At 43.1% G+C, this 20,569-nt stretch overlaps 1 protein-coding gene across 6 annotated transcripts in view; it reads right to left on the reverse strand.

Moving 5' to 3' along the window:
• The window catches only part of CTNNA2 (catenin alpha 2), a 1,145,386-nt gene that overhangs the window by 248,917 nt on the left and 875,900 nt on the right, over window positions 1-20,569 (reverse strand). For all 6 annotated transcript variants that reach the window (XM_029083155.1, XM_029083152.2, XM_029083150.2 and 3 more), the window contains one exon: window positions 18,788-18,868. In XM_029083155.1, the coding sequence (XP_028938988.1) occupies window positions 18,788-18,868 (81 nt within the window). The remainder of the gene's footprint in view (window positions 1-18,787; window positions 18,869-20,569) is intronic.

The raw sequence follows: 20,569 nt of genomic DNA on the forward strand, positions 1-20,569 counted from the left end.
AGAACTTTGTTCCATGAATTTGGGAGTCTAGCATAGATTGATATTAAGGTCCCTTCCCTCAAAGAGTTTACAGTCTAGTGGAGGAGACCGATATTAAAGCACATTCGGTTAGGGGAAGCACCAGAGAAGCAGCTTTGTACCAGAGAAGCAGCTTTGTGCCAGGCACTGTACTAAACTCGGTTAGAAACAAGCTCATCAGATTGGACACATTTTATGTCCCTCATGAAGCTGCCAATGTTAATCCCCACTTTACAGATGAGATAATTGAGGGACAGACAAGTGAAGTGACTTGCCCAGGGTCACGTAGCAGTCAAGTGGCAGAGCCGGGATTAGAGTCTTGGTCTTTCTGACTCCCAGGCCCGTGCTCTATCCACTATCACGCCCTGCTTCTCAATTCTGGAATTTGTCATGTTTGATTGTAATTTTCCAAGATCCCCTTCAGACATCTCATGGAGCAACAACCTGCAATGGCCCCCAAACACAGTAAATCAGGGACCATTCATAACAGTTGGACGAGTTGGAATTTCCTGGGATACCCAGGGATATTGTCCATGGGGTGTCAGCCCTGTTCTAGGAAGTAGAGTATACTTTCAAAACTGTAAACTCAAAATGCTGCTGATCTAATGAAGAGACTAGATGGATGAATCCACAATCAACATAAATAAATATGAACATATGTAAATTACATATTAATGCATTATTACTATGGTGAGATGAGTGTGAGATGGACAGTAAGAGAATGGATGAACTTTATCAAGGAAAGTTTCCTGGAATAGGTGCCTTTGAGTGGTGAAGAGGGGAGTTTGACTTCAATGTCTATTGAACTCCCCAATTTCTCCAGTCATTTAATGCCCTCCTCAAACCCCTGTTTCCCTGGCTCACTCACCTCTTACCCCTAATGACCTAGCCATGTACTTTATCAAGAAAATTGAAACAATCACGTGTGATCTCCCTAAAATCTCCCCTGCTCCTCTCCAGTCTCTCCCTCCTCCTGCCCCTTTTTCAACTCTTCCATCTTTCCTAGCAGTATCTCTATGGGGAGCATTATGGTGTAGCGGGTAGAACACAGGCCTGGGAGTCAGAAGATCATGCATTCTAATGCCTGCTCCGCCACTTGTCTGCTGTGTGGCCTTAGGCAAGTCACTTAACTTCTCTGTGCCTCAGTTACCTCATCTGTAAAATAGGGATTAAGACCATGAGCCCTATGAGGGGCAGGGACTGTGTCCAACCTGATTTGCTTTTATCCATCCCAGTGTTTAGAACAATGTCTGGTACATTGTCAGCACTTAATAATAATAATGTTGGTATTTGTTAAGCGCTTACTATGTGCAGAGCACTGTTCTAAGTGCTGGGGTAGACACAGGGAAATCAGGTTGTCCCACGTGGGGCTCACAGTCTTAATCCCCATTTTACAGACGAGGGAACTGAGGCACAGAGAAGTGAAGTGACTTGCCCACAGTCACACAGCTGACAAGTGGCAGACCTGGGATTCGAACTCATGAGCCCTCACTCCAAAGCTCATACCACAACTATTATTATTATTATTAATATTATTAGAGGACATCTCCTGCCTTCTCTCAAAATCCACCCCCTCCACCTGCACCTCCAACCCCAACTCTTGGCACCTTATGATGATGATGATGATGGCATTTGTTAAGCGCTTACTATGTGCCAAGCACTGTTCTAAGCACTGGGGTAGATACAAGCTAACCAGTTTGTCCCACATGGGCTCACAGTCTTCATCCCCATTTTACAGATGAGGTAACTGAGGTACAGAGAAGTTAAGCAGTTTGCCCAAGGTCACATAGAAGACAAGTGGAGAAGCCAGGATTAGAACCCATGTTCTCTGACTTCCAAGCCTGTGTGCTTTGCCACTACCCCACGCTGCTTCTCTGCACTCATCCCCTCTCTTTTTCCCTCCCTGGCAGCCATCTTCAACTCTTCTATCTACAATGGCTTCTTTCCCACTGCTTCCAAACATACTCATGTCTCCCCTATCCTAGAAAAAAACCCTCCCTTGACCCCCACAGCTCCCTCCAGTTATCGCCCCATTTCTTCTACCATTCCTCTTCAAACTCCTTGAATGATCTGTCTACACCTACTGTCTCCAGTTCTACTCCTCCTATTCTCTCCTTGATCCACTAGAATCCAGCCTCTTCTTCCGTCACTCCACAGAAACCACTCTCTCCAGGGTCACAAATGACTTCCTTCTTGCTAGACCTAACAACCTCTAATCCAAACTAATCCTCCTCGACCTCTCAACACTCTCGACCTCTCGTCTCGCCTTTGACACTGTCGACCACCTACTTTTCCTGGATAAATTATTCCAACTTGACTTGGCTGACACTGTCCTCTCCTGGTTCTCCTCCTATCTCTCAGTCTCCTCTGCCTCCCACCCCCTATCTGTTCAGTTATAGGTCCCTTTCTATTCTCCATCTTCACCCACACCCTTGGAGAACTCATTTGCTCCCATGGCTTCAATTATCATCTCTAGGAGGATGATTCCCAAATCTACATCTCCAGCCCTGCTCTCTCCTGTTCACTACACACTTGCATTTTCTCTTGCCTTCAGGATATGTCTACTAAGATGTCCTGCTGACACCTCAAACTTAAAGGGTTCAAAACAAAACTCTTTATCTCCCCAGCCAAAATCTCTGAGCCACTGTCCTCTCTGTGACTTTCCTACAACTGTAGACAGAATTACCATCCTTCCTGTCCCACAGGCTCATAACACTGGCTTTATCCTCGACTCCTCCACATATTCAGTCTGTCACTAAATTCTGTCAGTTCAACCTTCACAAGATTGCTAAAATCCACTCATTTCATTTACATCCAAACTGCTACCATGTTAATTCAAGCACTTATCTTGTCTCACCTTGATTACAGTATCAGCCTCCTTGTTGACCTCCCTGCCTCCTTTCTCTCCCCACTCCAGTCCATACTTTGCTGCCCGGATCGTATTTCTACAAAAACATTCAATATTTTCCTATGTTTCACAGACCCCCAGCTGTTGCCCATCCACCTCCATATCAAACAGAAACTGTTCCTTCTCCCTGGAAGAGAATGACCCAATGGAAGAGCATGAATTTGGGAGACCCGAGACCAGCGTGGCTCAGTGGAAAGAGCACGGCTTGGGAGTCAGAGGTCATGGATTTGAATCCTGGCTCTGCCACTTGTCAGCTGTGTGACTGTGGGCAAGTCACTCCCCTGATTAGACTGTAAGCCCGTCATTGGGCAGGGATTGTCTCTGTCTGTTGCCGAATTGTACATTCCAAGAGCTTAGTACAGTGCTCTGCACATAGTAAGCGCTCAATTAATACTATTGAATGAATGAATGAATTTAACTTCTCTGTGCCTCAGTTGCCTCAGCTGTAAAATGGGAATTAACTGTGAGCCTCAGGTGGGACAACCTGATTACCCTGTATCTACCCCAGCACTTAGAATAGTGCTCTGCACATAGTGAGTGCTTAACAAATACCAATATCATTATTATTATTTACCAACAGATTTTAAGCATGAACTCACCTTGTCCCCTCCTACCCTACCTCGCTGCTCTGCTATTACAACAATTCACAATTCACTCCTCTACTACCAACCCACTCACTGTACCTCTGTCTCGACTTTGTCACTTTTGATTTCATGTCCATATCCTGCCTCTGGCCTAGAACTCCCTCCCCCTTCATATCTGACTGACAATTACTCTCCCCACCTTTAAATCCTTACTGAAGGCAAAACTCCTCCAAGAGGATATCTCTGAATGAGCCCTCATTTCTTCTTTTTAATGTTGGTATTTGTTAAGCGCTTACTATGTGCCGAGCACTGTTCTAAGCGCTGGGGTAGACACAGGGGAATCAGGTTGTCCCACGTGGGGCTCACAGTCTTAATCCCCATTTTACAGATGAGGTAACTGAGGCACAGAGAAGTTAAGTGACTTGCCCAAAGTCACACAGCTGACAAGTGGCCGAGCCGGGATTCGAACCCATGAACTCTGACTCCAAAGCCCGTGCTCTTTCCACTGAGCCACACTGCTTTTTCCACTCCCTTCTGTGTTTCCCTGATTTACTCCCTTCATTCACCCCTTCCTTAGCTCCAAAGCACTTATCTGTACTTTATTTTTTTATTTATGCTAATGTCTGTCTCCCTCCCTAGACTGTGAGCTTGCTATAGGCGAAGAGTTTGTCTGCCGACTCTACTGTATAGTACTTCCCAAGATCTTATTACAGTCTTCTGAGCATAATAAGCTTTCAATGAATATGATTAATTGAGAGAAGAGTTGGATAGCGGCAGGGTGGTTGCTACTTGTACAATGGACAGGTGGAATCAAGATTTAGAGGCTGGAGAAATTAGAGGAGATGTGAAGAACTTCAAGAAGGAAAGTGAAAATAATGGCTTTATGATGAAGAGGCAGCTGTTTCTTATGAAAACGATGTTTCATACCATAAAGAAATGGACCCTAGATTAAAATAGGTGTAAATCAAATACAGGATCCAATGTAGCAGCTCAAGATTGAAGCAGTGCAGCTTGATGTAGACAAGATCAAACAAAGGTGTGGATTGGGAAGATCCTGAACTCTCAATTGCTGAATGTGAAAAGGCATAAAGACAGCTGTCATTACTTCATGGGCACTGGTATTTATGTAGTTAGTGAAGAGTAGCTTAGTACAATGCTCTGCACACAGTAAGTGCTCAATATATACGATTGATTGATGGAGTAGCATACAGTGATCCCACCTGTAAACAAGCAATATAATTTCTGTCTAAAATGATGATTAGATTCTTTTTAATGGCCTTTCCTACAAGTTGAAAGCTACTGTTAACAGTTTTTACATAAGCATTGAGACTACAAATTTAGCTATCAATCAACAGAAGCAGGTAGGGATGACTTGACAAAATCATTTGTTACATCTGACAGGAGTCAAGAATGCAAGACTTTCTTCCAATGATTTAAATGGATGTGTGACAAGGGAATATTAATTGCCCAAGACAAGACATTTAAAGGTATTAGCTCAGCACTACCAGGCTATTTTATCCAATTAGAGCAATTCATCAATGTAAATAACTGCTGCAAAGATGTCGCTGTATTTTTCTCCAGGTTCTAAATGAAGGGCAGTAGAAGGAAGGGAGGCCTTGAATTCTTTTCAGTTTCATATAAATGGCTCCATTATGCCAGGAGACAAGGGGCATCCATGGAGTCAAAAAAATCAAAAACTGAAGATGATCTTTGTAAAGCTCACAACTACCTGTATGTGTATATGTGTGTGAATGCATGCGTGTGTATGTGTGCATTGTGAATGTGTTGATATGTATACCACATGTGTGCTTTCTGCCATTTCAGAGTGTAAGCTTCTGGAAGGCAGAGATACATTTGTAACCATACCACATCCTAGTTGCATAATTGCCCCACTTTGTGCATAATTTTTGGAATATTAAAACAGGGGTAAGGTTATTACCCAGTGTCATATAAAAACTGTCTTTCAATCATGGAGGCAGGTGACACAAGAGGAGCAGAAAGAAAAGGAAGAAAGGAGGGGAAAAGGAAGAGAGAGGTAGGAGGGCACTTGTAAATCTTTTTTCTACTGCCCTCTCCCAAGGGCTGCATAAAATAGGCACTCAGCAAATTCATAACCCCTTTCCTTCTCCTTTTCCACCTGCAGAGGTGGGCACCTATTTCGAAGAAGAAATTCCCACCCTCGTTGTGGGAGTCTGTGGCTGCTGCTTTAGTGTGCTCCTCTTCATCCCCTGCTATGGTTTGTTTCAAAGAAAACGCTTCCCATCCCCTAGCTAAAGCCCACCTCAAATCTTTACTTGCATTCTGCCCCTTCTCTTGTTCCCGGATATCATAATAATGTGGCGCTATCACTGCTGAAGATTCCGTGGTACTAAAGAGAATCTTGTATTTCCTCCTCACAAATAATGGCAGGGCAGTTCTGTGGTGGAAGCGGTTATGCAAACAGATAGGTATTTGGTTAAAAGCTCGGCATCGAGTGAGTGCTCCAAAGCATTCATTCATTCATTCATTAAATAATATTGATTGAGCATTTACTGTGTGTAGAGCACTGTACTAAGCACCTGGGAGAGTACAATACGACAATAAGCAGACACATTACCTGCCCACAATAAGCTTACAGTCTATAGGGAGCTTATCCAGTTTGATGAAACATCACTCTTCTTTAACCAATATTTCCTCTAACAGTTCTTACACAAAAATGGAACTAGGATTTCACTCTAGTTGTCACCACCATCATCATCATGGACACTGTTGATGAGGTGCTACTGGATCCAGAACACTGAACTTGGTGACAAAAACACACACAGCAGAAATAGACCCAGTTTTAGCCTTCCAGTCCATTATGACTATGGGTGATCCAGGGCTCGAGAGCTGTTAAACAATATTACTGCTCTGTAGACATTTAGTTTGGAGTGGAGTCTGATACCACATTCTCTAACAGTCTCCCAAAGGACATGCTGGCTATCTCAATTCAGTTTTCTATTTCTTTGTCCCATTCCGTCAAGTAACAGGAAGCGGGATTTCTCTCAATAATATCTGAAATCGGTACCCTAATGCATAGGGATACAGGTTTACCCTATAAACACCCTATTGTGATATATTTAAAAATGGTGACCTGTGTATAAGTTTGATTCCAGCCAATGTACTCAGGTATCCCAAGAAAAGAAATAGTAAGGACTTTCTTACTAAAGCATCACCAGGTTTGCACAATGAAACACATGGGGCAGTTGACTTTTAAATTATCAGCACTCCTCATGTGAGAATCCCACAAGCTGATCTCCTGTATCGAGTAGATATTATTGCTCTTTTGCTGACCCTGTCTCAGTCTCAGGTCAAGGAGAGCATATAGTAATAGGAGCAAAGAAAAATTAATGGCTATTTCAGGTACTCCTTTTCAGAGAAAGGAGGATTTTGAAGAAAGCACATCATGACATAACGAGATTTGGCTGCAGTATCTTTTTATAGTATCATCCCTCTATGTTTTTAATTGACAATTTTTAAAAGCCAATCAAAGGGCAGGAGAATAAATGAGCTTCTAAGCTTCGTCAGACAAATGGATGCAGATTTCAGAGGTGGAAATACAATTAGCCTCCAATCAGATAGAAACTCTGTATAAGTCATCAGCAGTAAGCCACCTATTTGTTTCCACACTCCCTCTTTGCTTATGATACTCACAGTCACCTGGCAGCTTGCAGTAGCTGGTAGCTAAGGACTCAACTGCCTTAAACACTAGTCTGTTTCATCACTGTGGCTACAGGGCTTTAATTGCAATGGGAGAGGTTTAACTGTCCCTCTGAATGGTGTTTTTCATTTAGAGGGCTGTTTCCCCGACACAACGTCCTTAGGGGCAAACACTCATGTCAAGGATTAAATGGCTAATCCCAACACAGGCTCCAGATTAATGACCCTAAACAGTTGTTAATTTTTGCCAAGTCAGAATCTACCAGCAACCAAAATTTACCAGGGCTTTCTTCTCTGCAGCACCCAATGACACTGTCCTCACTGCCGTTTGCGACACACACGGTGGATTCTGAACCCACAGATAGCCTCCTACCAGTCTGTTGTTTCTTGAGTTCTTGTAATTGGGCATCGATGGAAACCAACCACTTATCAACAATGCCAGCAGATGCAGAGTTTTCATTATTAAAGAGATGAGGCATGCCAAGTTGAAATCAGAAAATATCCCTGCACAGAAGCTTTTGAAATGCCTTTCCAAGATTATTTTGCACCTCGACCTTAACCACGGCTTTTGAAACCATGGAAGGCAGTTTTCTAAGTCAGATGTCACCAGGAACTGGGATAGGTGAAGAGTTAAGGATCTGCAGAGCCAAAGCCTTTTGATAAATTTACCTCTGGAGGTCCTGACCATTTGTGGTCATTAAAGATCCGATCTCACTTTTAAAATGGAGCATTCTGAGCCAAGATCCCTGGTTCTTCTCCTGCTGGGATAATTGCATTTTTCCTGGCTGAATTCTCTCCCTGGAGACCCAACTTGATATATTCTTCTTTCCCTCCATCTTTAACTACTGCACAGGGCTGCAGCATGAGCAACTGAAGGTGTTTCCTGCAGCCAGGAGGTTTTGGGATTGCTCAGATCCAAGTTTGCCTTTCTCTTTTATGATGGATGATTTCCTTTTAGGGGTGGAAATTGTAAGGCAAGCTCATTTCACCTGGAAGTTCTTACCAGTATTCAGTTAACTCTTTTTCTCACTAATGGATTCATTTTCCTCCAAAACTCTATGTGCAAATTCTGGATGAATTTAGTGTTACTCTCACCATCCCCCTCCTTTCTTTTGAGTCACTGACCACAATTTAATTTAATCTATTCAACTAGATTATCAGAATAAGTAACCAAAAATTGTCATGCTCTACAATCTACACCCCAGGTATTCAAATTTGGAGTAATTTCTGTGACTGAGGGATTAAAGGGTGTTTCCCAAATCCTCCCATTGAAAAGCATACTGAAGGGGGTTTTTGTTGTTGTTCTTTTTTCCTCTGAAATTGCCCTATATCTTGTTTTGTGCCATTAGGAAGAGGCATTTTTTTACAGCATTTGTTAAGAGCTTACTTTAAGGCATTGCAAGGAAGGAGTTGGTGACTTTGCTATCTAATGTCTGCCTTGAACTGCCAGAGGAGCAAGGGGGAGATCTCTGCCATTTCCCAGTTTTTCCAAGGCCACCCAGCTCTTATAATACATCCAGAACTTCCACTGGACTACCAAATCTCAGGCTAGGATGCAATGGGTAGCTGTCGCTAGGTCTTACCAGGAGACATGGACCTGGAGTTTAAATGATTACTCAGGAAATCTGATCCATGTATCAGATATGTATAATTCAACTCAAACCCCATTCCTCTCTTTTCTCTACACAGTAAGAGTTGTTTCCTCATAATTACCCCACTCTTAGACTTCATTCATTCACTCATTCAATCATATTTATTGGGCAGAGCACTGTACTAAGCACTTGGAAAATACAATTCAGCGATAAAGAGAGGCAATCCCTGCCCACACTGGGCTTACACTCTAGAAGGGGGCAGACAGATGTCAAAACATGCAAACAGGCATCATCATAATTAATTGAATTATAGATGTATACATATCAACACAAGTAAACAGTCATCAATATAAGCAAATGTAATTATAGATATATACATAAGAGTTTTGGGAAGGGGAAGGGGGGAAAGAGTGAAAGGGAGCAAGTCGAGGTGATGCAGAATCGGGGGGAGCTGAGGAAAAGGGGTCTTAGTCTGGGAAGACCTCTTGGAGGAGGTTAACCTTCAGTAGGGCTTTGAAGGGGGGAAGAGGGATTATTTGGTGGATTTGAGAAGGGAAGGCATTCCAGGCCAGAGGTAGGATGTGGCCCAGGGGTTGACGGCAGACAGGCGAGATCGAGGCACAGTGAGAAGGTTAGCACCAAAGGAGTTGAGTGTCTGGGCTAGGATGTAGAAGGAGAGAAGGGAGGTGAGGTAAGAAGGGGCAAGGTGATGGAGAGCTTTGAAACCAATGATGAGGAGATTTTGTTTGAATTGGAGGTTGATAGACAACCACTGGAGATTTTTGAGGAATGGGGTGACATGCCCTGAATGTTTCTGTAGAAAGATAATAATAATAACAAATTCCAATCTGTCTGAGAAAACCCAGCCTCTTTGGGTACTGAGTATTTCTGGGGATAAACCTGATAATGATACATTCATTAATTCATTCAATCATAATTATTGAAAACTCACTGTGTGCAGAGCACTGTACTACGAGCTCAGGAGAGCACAATACAGCCATAAACAGACACATTCCCCGTTCACAACAAGCTTACAATCTAGAGGCGGGGAGACAGATATCAATACAAATAAATAAATTACAGATATGTATATAAGTGCTGTGGGGATGGAAGGGGGGAAGAACCAAGAGAGCAAATCAGGGCAACACATAAGGGAGTGGGAGAAGAAGAAAGGAGGGGCTCAGTCTGGAAAGGCCTCATGGAGGAGATGTGCCTTCAATAAGGCTTTGAAGCTGGGGAGAGAAATTGTCTGTCAGATTTAAGGAGAAAGGGTGTTTCAAGACAGAGGCAGGATGTAGGTTAGGGGTTGGCAGTGAGATAGGGGAGATGGAAGCACAGTGAGAAGGCTAGAATTAGAGGAGTGAAGTGTGCAGGCTTGATTATAGAAGGACAGTAGTGAGGTGAGGTAGGAGGGGGAAAGGTGGTAGAGTGTTTTAAAGCCAGTGCTGAGGAGTTTTTGTTTGATGCAGAAGTGGATGGACAACCACTGGAGGTTTCTGAGGAGCAGGATGACATGGCCTGAAAGTTTTTGTAGAAAAATGATCCAGACTACAGAGTGCAGTATAATAATAATGTTGGTATTTGTTAAGCGCTTACTATGTGCCGAGCACTGTTCTAAGCGCTGGGGTAGACATAGGGGAATCAGGTTGTCCCACGTGGGGCTCACAGTCTTAATCCCCATTTTACAGATGAGGGAACTGAGGCACAGAGAAGTTAAGTGACTTGCCCACAGTCACACAGCTGACAAGTGGCAGAGCTGGGATTTGAACTCATGAACCCTGACTCCAAAGCCTGCGCTCTTTCCACTGAGCCACGCTGCTTCTCATGGACTGAAGTGGGGAGAGACAGGAGGCTGGGAGGTCAGCAAGGAGGCTGATGCAGTAATCCAGGCAGGAAAGGATGATTGACTGTATTACCGTAGTAAAAGTTCATCTGCAGAGGTGTAGCAGAGTACCAAGTGGAGGGTGACTTTTGAAAAGATGTTTGGAAAGACATTTTGAAAATGTTCTGAAAGACTGTATGGTGCCTACCAAATAAGAACAGAAAAATGCAGTCAAATGCTGACTATTTTGCAACCTATTGTCATGGGGAAGCAGCATGGCCTAGTGGATAGAGCACAGACCTAGGATTCAGAGGGATGTGGGTTCAGAAGGACCTGGGTTCTAATCCCAGCTCTGCCACTCATCTGTTGTGTGACCTTGGGCAAGTCAATTCACTTCTCTGTGCCTCAGCTACCTCATCTCTAGAATGGGAATTATAAAAGCAAGCTCCATGTGGGATAGGGACTGTATCCAACCCAATTTGTTTGTATCCACCCAGCACTTAGCACAGTGCCTGGCTCATAGTAAGTGCTTAACAAATACCACAATTATTATTTGGTTCACTGCCACCCACAGCTTATTTATAACAACATTATAATTAGTCTGACATTTTATTTATTAAAAACATTTAAATGTGTTTATGTATCACACTTTATTACAATATCAATGTCCTTTGAAATGAGCTCAATCTAGGGCTCAGTTTTGAATGAAGAGGTGATCGTGCTGTAGGAGATTAATGCCACTGATTTTTCAGCAACACATCTCTTTCTCTAGCAGCTTTTTCTTTACTCACTTTTTTTTGTGCTCTCCATTCGAGACTCTTCTCCCATTACCCATTATTTTTAAAGAAGGGGAAGGCATTCTATATTGTGTGTTTGACCTCACTTCTAGACCACTTCAATTATTGATGAACTGTTGAAATAGGTTCATCCAGTAGAGCTACCTTGCATTAGCAATATACCTTATTCATTGCTCAATATTTATTATTATTTTCCTGAAAAGTAGTTGCATTTTCTCTCACCTTCCCTACTCTCTCTCACTTCTCAATTGACAGTGTTAGGCTGAGACTTCTGGGCATAACCCCCACTGAATACACTTCATGCCAACCTTCTCATCAATCGCCTACTCGGGAAAGAAAATTAAAAATCCTCATTCTCTGTGACCAGAACTGATATTGGCCTACCCTAAGTAAGTGGATTTGAATCAATTATAAATTAGCCAGGCTGATTGTTAATACACCCGCCGAAGGGAGAAATTTTCCCCAAGCAATACTTGGCTAAAGCATTTACTCTTACTTTGAATGAATTAATGTGGATCTGAAAGGGGCCTCAGTTGCTCTGAGGGCACAACTTAGATCAGGAGGAGCATACAGACTGAGCAAGAGGATTTTTCACCGGACAAGGCAGAGATAAGTGTAATCAGAAATAATCAGTACAGAGCCCTCCATTTGCAACAGAACACAGTTCATCCCATGCATGGGAAGGGAGGCTTAATATGAACCCAAGATGGAAGTCTCCAAAATTATGGTTGACCGCCTGCAGGCTGCCCAATAAACCCTGTGTCACTCAGGAAGGAATGGATGTTGCAAGTGTTTTGATCACATATTTCAGCTAGTTTTTTACTGGGATCAGGGAAGTTTCTGAGCTGAGTTATGTTTTGTCAGTTACTGTCAAGGCTGTTTGTTCTTTTTGGATGATCACTTTGGTGGATGTGCACATTATTTATGTTTACATAGTAAACCTAATATTGAGGATAATAAGTAAACGAAAGGAAAAAATGCAAAAGATATGACAGATCAAATGCTTATTATAATATCAACCAAGCATCATATCGTCATCATCAACAGTGATAATAGTGATGATAATAATAATAAAATACAATAAAGAAAACTTAGTACAGTGCTCTGCACATAGTAAGCACTTAATAGATACCAATGATTGATTATAATAAACCTTTCCAAAGCTGAAATCACACTCCCTGGCATCAGGAAGGGAAACACCTTCACCCTCTTCCTCGCCACCTGTCTTCTTCTGAAGCTGGTGTTTGCCTGATCAAGTGAGAGATGACCCAATGGGCAAATGGTCCTTGGTGGCCAGGCTCTTTGCACTGTCCAACACGCTGGAGATGGCACCAAACAGCCAACACGCAGCAGCCATGTGGACTTCAGGATTGTTAGGAGAGAAAACCAGCTGTCCTGGCTTCAGGAAGCACTCTGAGACCCTGGTGCCTATCTGCAATCCTACCTTTCCAGAGTGCATTTCCATGAGGACCTTTTGGCAAGAGGGAGAAAATTCTGCTCTCCTCCATCCCAACACCAGATCTCACAGAATCTGGTAGAGAATCTGACCTCAAGGAGCTTAAAATCTATCTCTACCCTTTCCACTTCCCATCCCCTCTACTAAATCTCCTAACCAAAATGAACCTTGTATCTCTCTAAGTTTTTAAGCCTTTTCCATGTCTCGCTCCAGACTGTAATGGTGGAACGTGCTCTGTAAATTATGTTGCAAACCTGTCTTCATTGCCAAGAAATTTTCCAACATCCCGCCTCAAAAAATACCTGTTCTGGGTACAGTTTACTGAAATATGGGACCATATGTGCATCAGTAAACATTATGTGTAGAGTAAATTAAACCAAGGCTTATAATTAGGCAGTAAGGAAATTGCTGCAGACCTGTAAGAGTAAATCAGCAATATTAAAACACTCTCCATTTTCTCTGAAGCACTTTAGAGTGCCATAAAAAGCCAGTGTCACAGTGATAAACATCTAGAAGAAATACATTTTGTGAGAGACCAAAAAAAGAAAAAAAAGAACACCACAGATTCAAAGAAGCCTTTCGGTCTGGAGTCCAAACTGACATAAGGATGAAATTTAGAAGCCAGCCTGTGGCCTTTAATTCACAATCTTATATTCAGACTTTCACAAGGGGTCTTGTCAGAAAACAAACAGATGATGCGCTCTATTAAATGGATGCAGGTGAAATAGTTTTGGAGAACTAGCTGGGTACCTCAAACTGATTCCCACAGTTATTTGGCATTGACTCTCCATTTCCATTACTGATCTCTATGCTTATACCAGCTTTCAGCTGGGTCCAGGAAAGAAAGAATGAAGCAAATCTCCCAACACCTCACTCTTGCAGCAATTCATGGCTTAGCTGTAGGACACTGCTAAGCAAAAACAGAGTTCTAATTCCAGCAGGCAGCAACTGCAACAACTGCAAGATGTCCTGAGAGGAGGAGAAAATGGGAGATGGCAGAGAAGAGAGGTCATGGTAGAGAGAAACAGTTGGGCCTAGTGGGCAGAGAAGGGGCCTGGAGGTCAGAGGACCTGGGTTATAACACTTGCTCCATCTGCTGTATGGCCTTGTCAAGTCATTTAACTCCTTCATACCTCAGTTTGCTCATCTGTGGATGGGATGGCATGTGGGGACTGGGCATGTTATCTGGGAGTGAGCTGATGGGGTAGATTGCTGGGGATCAGAGGTTTGGGGTGGTGGTGAGGGGTGAGGATAGAGATGTGGTGAACAGAGGGCTGGTGGGAGATAACAGAGAAATCCTGCAATTTCCAGTCCCTGTTCCTGTGTAGCTACAGTTTCTAGGATCTAGCATCTTCCCCGCCATTTTCCACAGCACCAAGTCTGCACTCCAAGGGTCCACAAGAAATACTGCTTGCTCATTCACTACCATGTCTTTCATCCTGATGCATGTCCCCTCCAGCGAAACTGCGGTTAGAGGCCATTCCAGGTAATAAAATGTACTAAGCCATAATCACCCACAACAAGACTCCAGATCAACTTGGGCTCAGCAAGATTAGTAGCTATCCGTTCTTTTACTAACTTCTCATTTCAGCCTATGGGGACAGACCTCTCCAGTTAATCTCAAATTTATCCTTTAATGATCAATTGATCAATCATATTTATTGAGCGCTTACAGTGAGCAGAACACTATCCTAAGGGCTTGGGAGAATAAAATGTAATACAGTTGGTTGGCAAGTTCCCTCCCCACAACAAGCTTACAGTTTAAAAGGGGGAGACAGACATTAAGATGAATAAATGAATTACAGATATGGAAATAATTGCTGAGGGGAAGAGGGAGGGGTGAATAAAGGGTGGAAATCCAGTGTAAGGGTGACAGCGTAAGGGTGAAAAGAAAATGAGGGCTTAGTCAGAGAAGGTGGCTTGTAGGAGATATGCCTTTAATAAGGTTTTGAAGGTGGGGAGAGTGATCGTCTGTAAGATATAAAGAGAGAGGACATTCCAGGCCAGAAGCAGGATGTGGGCAAGAGGTTGGAGGTGAGAAAGGCGGGATCGAGGTACAATGAGTAGGTTGGCATTAGAGGAGCAAAGTTTGCAGGCTGAGTTGTAGAAGGAAATCAGAGAAATAAGGTAGGAGGGGGAAAGTTGATTGATTGCTGTAAAACCTCTGGTAAGGAGTTTCTGTTTGATGCAGATGTGGATAGGTGACCACTGGAGGTTCTTGAGGAGGTGGAAACATGAACTGAATGGTTTTGTAGTGCCAGCTCGAGCATCATCACCAAGTCACAATACACACTATAGAATATCCCTGTGAGGAAGGGAAGCCCGAAGAATCATAGTCAGATATAACCAGCGAGGCACTGAGACATTCAGGGACTTGTCCAAAGACCTCAGAGGAAAAACTAGGACTAGAACACAGGCTTCTGGACTTCAGTGTTCTCCTCATTATTCATGTTGTCACCACAGTTTGGTTTCTTCACACACATATTTCAACCAATACTAAGACTGTGCTTTTCCTCACCCCTTGATCAGGATTTATGCTGGTGTTGGGGATGGGGTCCCAACAGCACCTTTAATTTTGGTGGTTCTAGAGAGTAGGAGATGGCAAAAGTTCCTCAGTCCCTGAATGTCATTATTATTACAGATGATTGTCATTCTTATTTAAAAATATTGACCACTGAGTGTGTCTCCTATTAAAATAATGCTGATTAACTGACACTGGTCAAGCTTCACTGGGGACATAAAGAGAGTCCAGGTTGATGTCAGAGGCAGACCAGCAATGGGGGAGATGGCAGAGGAGTTGGAGGGGATAAACCTTGTCTGCAGGGGCCCCCAGATAGCATGGCCACATGTGGCTCCCATATGTATTACCTCGTTTGTAATTTAATGCAAAGTTAGTAAAGCTACTTTGATGTCCCCATCATAACAATTATGGTACTTCTTAAGTTTTTACTATGTGCCTAGTACTGTTCTTAGCACTTGGTGAGAGGAGCAGCATGGCATAGTAGATAGACAACAGGCCTGGGAGTCAGAAAGTCATCTATTCTATTCCCCGCTCTGCCACTTGTCTGCTTTGTGACCTTGGGCAAGTGACTTTACTTCTCTGTAAAATGGGGATTGAGACTGGAAGCCCCAAGTGGGACATGGATTGAGTCCAACCTGATTTACTGGTATCTACCCCAGGACTTAACTGCCTGGCACTCAATCAGTGCTCAACAAATACCACTATTATTATACAAGTTAATCAGATTGGGCACTGCCCCCCTCCCGCATGGGGATCACAGTCTAAGCAGGAGAGTAGGATTTAATCTCAAATTTACTGTAAAGGTAACTGAGACACAGGGAAGTTAAGTGACTTTCCCAAGGTCACCCAGCCGACATACGGCCGGACTGGGATTAGACTCCTCAGACTCCCAGACCTGTGCTTTTTCCACTAGGACATGTTGAATCTCATAAATTTGTTCTAGAAATGCAGACTTTGAAATAGTGCCAATGCGGGATGAACCCTTTGTTCATCTCTCTCATTAGAAACCAGTTAATCTCAACAGTTAATATCCATCGTAAATCTTCTGAGTACCCCAATAATAATCGTGGTATGGGTTAATCCCTTATTATGTGTGGAGCACTGGACTAAACCCTGAGGGCTATACAAGATAATCGGGTCAGAAACAGTCTAGTCCTCATTGGGGACCCCAGTCTAAATTAGAGGGAGAGCAGGAATTCAATCTTTTAAACTGTGAGCCCCATGTGGGATAGGGACCATGTTTAATCCCCACCTGTGTATTTTCTTCCAGTGCTTAATACAGTGCTCTGCACACAGTAAGTGCTTTAATAAATACTATTACTATTGATCCCCATTTTGCAGATGAGGAAACTGAGGTAAAGAGAAGGTAAGTGACAAGCACTAGGTCAACCAGAAGGCAGGTAGCAGGCCTGGGATTAGAACCCAGGTCTTTTGATTCACAGACCATGCTCTTTCCACTAGGTTACACTCCATCTCAGTGGCCAACCACTCATCCTATCCTTTCTGGATTACTGCATCAGCCTCCTTGCTGAACTTCCAGCCACCTGTCTCTCCCCACTCCAGTCCATACTTCCCTTTGCTGCCTGGACTTTTCTGCAAAAACATTCAGGACAAGTTTCCCCGCTCCTTAAAAAACTCCAGTGGTTTTCTCCTCTGCATCCACCTCTGCATTAGAACAAAAACTCACCACTGGCTTTAAAGCACTCAATCACCTTGCCCCCTCCTACCTCACCTCGCTATTCTCCTACTACAACCGAGCCTGCATACTTCACTCCTCTAATGCTAACCTTCTCCTGTGCCTCGATCTCACCTATCTCACCATCGACCCCTTGCCCACATCTTGCCTCCGGCCTGGAACGCCCTCCTTCCTCAAATTCTACCGACAACTACTCTCCCATGTCTACAAAGCCTTATTGAAGGCACATCTCTACCCAAAGGCCTTCCCTGACTAAGCCCTCCTTTCCTCATCTCCCACTCCCTTCTGCAACCCCTGACTTGCTCCCTTTTTTCATCCCCCCTCCCAGGCCCATAGCACTTATGTAAATATCTGTAATTTATATGAATTTCTGTTTCCTCTGCTCTAGACCAAAGACTTGTTGTGGACAGGGAAGGTGTCTGTTTATTGTATTGTACTCTCCCAAGCACTTAGGAGAGTAAGCATTCAATAAATATGATTGAATGAATGAATGAATGAAGGGAGCTTAAGGTTTCCAATCTATATGTCTGTAAGAAAGAGAAATGTCATCTATGTTTGCTGTTTCTCCTATTATGTGTATCTTCTTCTTTTTTCAAGCAAGCTCAAATGAGCGCAGACCACAACAGGGGCCATAAAAGGAACAAATAATTTGCCTCATTTCCTAAGGCAGTGTTGATGTCTAGAGACATAAAGCCATCATAGTCAAAGAATATTCTTGGTGAATCCAAGCGGGAATTGGGATGATGATGGAGTTTCCAATACAAAACAGTCAACAAGCCTGAGTCGAGTTACACAAATTTGGGATCCAAGAACTTGACAGACAGACATGATTTTAGCAGGATTTGGCCTCCTATTTCTGTTGATGCAATCGAACAAGATGAACTGTTTGAGCAGTTGGTAGGCAGAGTCAATCATACAAATTAAACACAGTGTAGTTTGGTTCACAGAGGAGAGTTGCTTATGAAATAATATGAAGAAAAATTTAAATTTAATGAGCAGGGAGAGAGAAAAGAAGAAGCAGTGAGCCCTACTTTAAGGAAAACTTGTAATTCTCCCCCAGTCTGATGTCACCTGCCTGTGCACAAGCTATTCCTCTAATACTAGGTGCATGGGGGCCACACAGGATGATGTTGTTGGCTAGGGTTCCCTAATACCCTTGCAGGCCTATAATAATAACAATTATTGTGGTATTTGTAAAGTGGTTACTATGTGTCTGGCATTGTACTAAGCATTGCGGTGGATGAAAGCAAACCAGGTTGGACACAGTCCCTGTCCCACGTGGGGCTCACAGTCTCAATCCCCACTCTACAGATGAAACTCAGAGAAGTTAAGTGACTTGCCCAACGTCATCCAGCAGACAAGTGGTAGAGCCAGGATTAGAACCCAGGTCCGTCTAACTTGCAGGCCCATGCTCTATCCACTATGCCATGCTGCTTCTCAAAGCACTCAGTGAAAACACACATTAGAGCATGACCAAGTACACTGCTGATAATTGAAGAAAGAATCTCAGATGACCAAACCCAATTGTACTGACCAAAATAGCTCCAAACCTAATTTGGTTTGGTTATCTGAACTTCTGATTACCTGAGCCATCCTCAGTCCAAATTAATGTAGCTAATTGGCTTTCTTCTGCATTTCAGTTAAGGCACTGGAAGGGATCACAACAATTTACAAAAGCTCTGTCCCTTTTTTGCCCTTTATAGAGCAAACAGTACCTGTCTCCGGAGGTCTCTGGTCTTCTTAGTCATCTTGTCAATAGCAATGTTCAGCGGATCACCTTTTTCCTTTCTCCCAGTCTGTGAAGAAAAGAGAAATCATTCCAGGTTAGGAAATCAAGTGGTCACAACATTCAAGGTTTACCATTATAGGAAAAGCACTGGACACAGTGTCTGACCAATACAATTCCCAACCCCTCTCCTCCAGAAATCTCTGCAGCTGAGTTATTCATGCCTGGTTCAGCTAAAATTGTGATGTTTTTCCTCTCAAAAGTTTTTTTGGAGGCCATCATTATGGGGACCCAGCTGGGTCCAGAAAAAGCAAATTTTCCAGCAAATCAAAATTGGATCTAAAAGGAATTTCAGGTAAATCACAATACTCTTCAGAACTGGGGCCCTGACACAACATACCCCTATCCTTCCACTCTCATTCCAAAATCTAGTGAGACCTCTTACTCTGAAATGAATATTAAGAGTTTCTAATCTTCCTCTTGCCAGGCAATGGCTTATGTTAATTGTAATAATAAGCAGAAAACAGCTTGGGGACAGAAGGAAAATGTTCCCTATGACTCTAACAAGGATCGTATTGGCAGGCATTGGGTACAGTAGAAAAAGTCTTCCGCCCACAACATTTCTCCAGGAGCAAGTCTAAGAGCAGAGATCCCCTTTGGAGATTAAAATACCCAACTCACATACGCACAGGCCAATAAACAAAAAGACACAAGGCTGGAGGGGAGTATGGGACTTTTCCCAGTTCTCAGTAAGCAAGGGAACGACAACACAGATACCCACCCAAAGCAAACATTTTCCATTTCCCGAGCATAAAACGCATTAAGCTACTTTACGGTTTACATTATCTTCCCGTTAAGAGAAAGCTGTTTCCCAAAGCTTTTTTCAAATCTATTAGCACATCTAAACTTCATCCAGATGATTTATCTTCCCATACTTGTGGTTATAATCAGCTTCCTTTCCCTCACTCTCTCTCTCTGATGACTCTGTTTATAATTTATGGCTCTGGCATGCGAATAACTAAGATTACAAATTATCAATTGAGCCTAATGGATTCAGAGCCTTGCGATGAGAACCACATGGCTGGATTTGAATAGGCTACTCTTCTCAGGGCCTGTGTTTGCCATTTTGAGCAGAATGAATGCCCCCTTTGTTCTGAGGGTCACTACAGTGACCATCCAGGCCAAGACTTTTCTTGTCAGCAGCCTAAAATCTGCAGAATCTGCCCATCATCCTCTCACCACTGGCCTGACTTGCCCTCATGGCCAGCCCTAGAGCTGTTGGGCAGAGGCTTGGACAGAAGGTAAACTGGCTTCAAGGTTTGGTTGTAATCCTTTTACAAGTGGTAGTAACCAAGGATGAAGGAGCAATCTTTGTCCCCCTGTCTTTAGGGCAGATGGGTGTGCACTGAGACCTTCGGACTGAGGGTGAGCAAAGGCCTAAATGGGAATATGTGATTACCGATGTACTCCTTGAAACTATTCAAGAGGAATAGAAACAGAGCAAGCAGGGTCAGGTGCAGATTTCTTCCCAGTCTTTAGTAAGGGAGCCAAGATGCTATTTTAAAAGAACCATTTTGAAACCTGAGCAGGGAAAAATTGGCCACTTCATAACATATATTTTGATCTTTACTGGGAGGGGAGACTTGGGAATATTGATATCCTCTGTCATTTTGTGTTCAAGCATTCTATATGTGTAACATTTAAAAATTTTGTCTTTCTCCATTGTTCAAGCTCACTGTGAAGTTTGGATAATCATTTGTGACTTCCTTTT

Source organism: Ornithorhynchus anatinus, chromosome 18 (assembly GCF_004115215.2).
Source record: "Ornithorhynchus anatinus isolate Pmale09 chromosome 18, mOrnAna1.pri.v4, whole genome shotgun sequence".
In the NCBI taxonomy this organism is placed as follows: domain Eukaryota; kingdom Metazoa; phylum Chordata; class Mammalia; order Monotremata; family Ornithorhynchidae; genus Ornithorhynchus; species Ornithorhynchus anatinus.